Here is a 3944-nt window from a genome sequence, read left to right on the forward strand (position 1 = left end):
AGTTGGGGCCGGCTCGGGTTCATAGTTGGGGCCGGCTCGGGTTCATATGAATGTAAGGTTTATATGAATGTCAGGTTTATATGAATTTACAGAATGAACAATGTACACAAGACATTTATCACACCTCTGTCCATCCTGATAGAGGGATCCCTCCTATGTCGCTCTTCCTAAGGTTTCTTCCTCTTTTCTCCCCTTTAAAGGTTTTTTTTTTTGGGGGGGGGGGGGGTTCTTCTTGTTCCGATGCGAGGGTCCTGGGAAAGAGGTTGTCGCATGTGTACAGATTGTAAAACCCTCTGAGGGGAATTTGTGATTTTGGGCTATACAAAAATAAATTTGATTGAATCACAGCCACCAGTCCGCCCACTCACCTGGATGAATCACAGCCACCAGTCCGCCCAGTGACTCCACCCCCCAGCGGCCGTGGAACTTGGAGTCCACGTCCAGACAGAAGACGTAGTCGTCGCTGCGGTTCGGAAGTTGCTCCTCTATCAGCGTCTGGATGAGCTCCATCCTCCGAGCGGAGATCTCCTGCCAACGCTTCGAGCTGGGCACCGAACGCACCGTCAGCTGGAGGAGGAAGTCATTTCATATCAAAACATATCAGGAACCCTGTGTGGGAGTTTAAGGGAAGAAATCAGTGTCAACGTGCTTGTTTACCTGACGGCCGGCAGCCATCCTGACTTGGGGAGCCTCATTCGGCCGGTCGGTGAATACGTAAATGTGCACTTTGAAACCAACGAAGAAGTGCTGCTCTGCTGTCTCCAGGAAGTCTTTCAGGAACATGATGTACCTGTCCAGATGGCCAGAGGGGTCACTTCCAGGTAAAAGGTCAGAGCAGAGACGTAGAAACCACAACAACGTTGTGACGTCATACTTACTTCCCAACAGCGAACACGGTGGCTGAGACGGTGATGTTCTTTGATTTGTAGATGCTGTCGAGTAGAACCGGGTTAAAGGTTCCCTCCCAGACGACAGGAGCCAGCCAGGGCGTCACCGTCACCACGTCGGTACGACTACGGTTAAGAACACGGACTGACATCATCAACAAACAAACAAGCAAGCAAGCAAACAAGGACTATGAGTGATACTCACCCTCGTAGGATGCTCGGCTGTTCGTACTGCAGACTAAAACACAAACAGTTCTCTCATTACAACACAAAACAACAGTCTGAGGGGTAGTTAGCATTGTTAGCACCGTTCCTGTTGTTTCAGCCACAGCGTTAGCAAAGAACAGTAAAGTCTGTTGATGATCATACTGAGAGTATGGACAAGTACTGGTTAGCAGGTGTAATCAACACATAATCTGATGAAGGTACTCACTGATCAGGAGCCACCAGGTGGAACTCATGACTCACAGGGATGACATCATCAGCAGCCAATCTGTGCATGCACAGACAGACAGACAGACACAGTATATGAAGACAAAAAGTGACTATAACTTGTTTCTTGTGTCTCTGTAGTTTTATAGATTACGTAAACAGGCGAACAGGGTGGAGCTGATCAGTACACACTCAGGGAAAAGGTTCCAAAGTTATACTGACCCGTTCTGTTGATTGATGTTCTGCTTGAAGAGCTCAACGCCTCTGTAACACACACACACACACACAGATTAACTTCAGTATTTGTTGGTTTACTAATCACTCGGGGCAACACCTCCTCGTTGTCGTTTCCTCTGACAGGTCAGATTAGTTATTGTTCATGTCGGTGAATGACTGATGGTTTTTCTATATGTTATAGTTTGTTGTGACATTTGTTGTGTTCTTTTTATAGTTTGTTGTGTATTTTATTGTAGTTTTTGTGTAGGACTTATGTTGGGATGGAACAGAAAAACATCAAACCCTCTCAGTTTAAACAACACACACATATCGTCTTCATCATCGTCAGCTTTTCAGCATCAGGCATTCACACTTTATTATTTAAATATATGATACAGTTCCTATAACACGTTATTATTAGTGCTGGGCAACGATTACAATTTTTAATGGCGATTTATTGCATGATTATGCACAAAGCTCAATAATGAATTCAAAAGTAGTGTATTGCACACTTTTATTTTGAAAGTGCTGCTATATGAACAAAAGGGCAATAACATTTGGTTTAAACACTTTAAACACATCAGGTTCTTGTTAGCAGCAGTATTCCCTTTACACAGTAGCAGTAATAACACAGTTATAATGATTCTGATCATAGATATTCAGCCGGTGTTCACAACTTTATCTTCATGTGTGTAAGAGATATTTAAATATACACCTTAAAAACTGCAAACCTATCTACGTCATGTTTTAGGTTTGTTAAATTCTCAGTAGTAATACTACTGAGAATTTAACACTTTAAAAACAATAATTTAAATGAATCATTTATTTTTTGGGTATTTTGGTCAGACACATATGCAACGCTGATTACCGTAATATGTGTGGTATTTGTTATAAATGTACGTTGGTACATAGAGGGTGATAAGAAGCTGTACATGGAGGGGCTTAGGACCCAGGGGAAAGTAGGTGAAGGAAACAGGGAGAAACGGAAGAGACGCCACACAAACAGCTGTTCACCGCTCGCTGCCGGCCGGTTGGCCTGGTGTTAAAAATGTCCGCTTAATAAGAAAAAAAATTAACTGCGTTAACACGTGACAAAACAATTGTCGGCGTTAATCAATTAATGCGTTAACTTGCCCAGCACTAGTTATTAATATATATATATTATTATGTTATACTACCTGTAGGACAGGGAGATGTAGCAGAACAGGACTCTGTGGGTTCAAATAGAAACACAATCGATCATTAATAGCAGTATATGCGTTTCAAACAGTAATAGTCGTAGTAGTAGTAATATTAGTATCAGCAATAGTAGTAGCTGTAGTAGTAGTAGTAATAATAGTAGTAGCAGCAGCAGCAGTAATAGTAGTAGCTGTAGTAGTAGTAACATTAGTAGTATCAGTAGTAGTAGCAGCAGCAGTAATAGTAGTAGCAGCAGCAGCAATAGTAGTAGTAGCAGCAATAGTAGTAGTAGCAGCAATAGTAGTAGTAGCAGTAGCAGTAGTAGCACATTACATTACATTCATTTAGCAGATGCTTTTATCCAAAGCGACTTATAATTCAGTCTATCACATTTCTACACCGTAGGCACAGCTACGGGAGCAATTTTCGAACCACCCTCTGATTGAAAGACGGCCCTGCTATCCACTTAGCCACAATCGCCCCACATTAGTAACATTAGTAGTAGCAGCAATAGTAGTAGTAGTAACAGCAATAGTAGTAGTAGCAGCAGTAATAGTAGTAGCTGTAGTAGTAGTAGCATTAGTAGTAACATTAGTAGCAGCAGCAGCAGTAATATTAGTAGCTGTAGTAGTAACATTAGTAGTAGTAGCAGTAGTAGCACCAGCAGCAGTAATATTAGTAGCTGTAGTAGTAGTAACATTAGTAGTAGTAGTAGCAGTAGTACTCACCCCAGCATCAGAGCCGACAGCACGACCACAGTCAAAGCTTTAGTGTTGATCAAGTGCTTCATTTTAGAGTCTCAGTCCACCACTTTAGTCCTGATCCACACGGTCAGAATCCTTAATCCAGACTTGATCCACTGAGACCAGATCCTCTTAGGAGTAGCTACTCTTGGTTAGTCCTGGCCCTGTTCAGTCTGTAGTCGATCAGCAGGTTCAGATAAATCCAGACTCTCAAACTGTGAAGAAGAGTTCAAGTTTATCTCGAGACAGACAGACGTGAAACATAACTCAACACGTTTTCATAGGTTCTATTTATTTAACCCTCTATGGACCTAATCCTATTTTTAATTGTTTTTAAACTTGAAAACAGTATATACTATCACATGACATGTTCAACATATACCATCACCTGACATGTTTAACGTATATACAGCATATACTATCACCTGACATGTTTAACGTATACCATCACCTGACACGTTTAACGTATATACAGCATATACCATCA

General features: G+C 41.8%; 1 protein-coding gene across 1 annotated transcript; it reads right to left on the reverse strand.

The window, feature by feature from the left end:
* Positions 1-6: 6 nt before the first annotated feature.
* On the reverse strand, positions 7-3938 carry LOC116379666 (globoside alpha-1,3-N-acetylgalactosaminyltransferase 1-like). The gene is made up of 9 exons (XM_031841637.1): positions 3443-3938; positions 2714-2746; positions 1542-1583; positions 1321-1380; positions 1093-1125; positions 879-1013; positions 658-790; positions 369-567; positions 7-251 (listed from the first exon to the last, which is right to left on the reverse strand). Exons 1-9 carry the CDS (start codon positions 3502-3504, stop codon positions 154-156), a joined length of 795 nt encoding a protein of 264 aa, XP_031697497.1. The 5' UTR covers positions 3505-3938; the 3' UTR covers positions 7-153.
* Between the last annotated feature and the right edge of the window lie 6 nt (positions 3939-3944).

The sequence above is a fragment of the Anarrhichthys ocellatus genome, unplaced genomic scaffold (genome assembly GCF_004355925.1).
Source record: "Anarrhichthys ocellatus isolate YVR2014 unplaced genomic scaffold, GSC_Weel_1.0 scaffold4884, whole genome shotgun sequence".
Lineage (NCBI taxonomy): Eukaryota > Metazoa > Chordata > Actinopteri > Perciformes > Anarhichadidae > Anarrhichthys > Anarrhichthys ocellatus.

Bases quoted from the DNA above. Each gene is read 5' to 3' on its own strand.
- LOC116379666 (XM_031841637.1), bottom strand. From the start codon at position 3,504: ATGAAGCACTTGATCAACACTAAAGCTTTGACTGTGGTCGTGCTGTCG. The intron at 1,126-1,320 runs GTGAGTACCTTC...TTTGTGTTTTAG, and splicing joins CACCTGGTGGCTCCTGATCA to TCTGCAGTACGAACAGCCGA. The intron at 252-368 runs GTGAGTGGGCGG...CCTCTTTCCCAG, and splicing joins GGTGGCTGTGATTCATCCAG to GACCCTCGCATCGGAACAAG.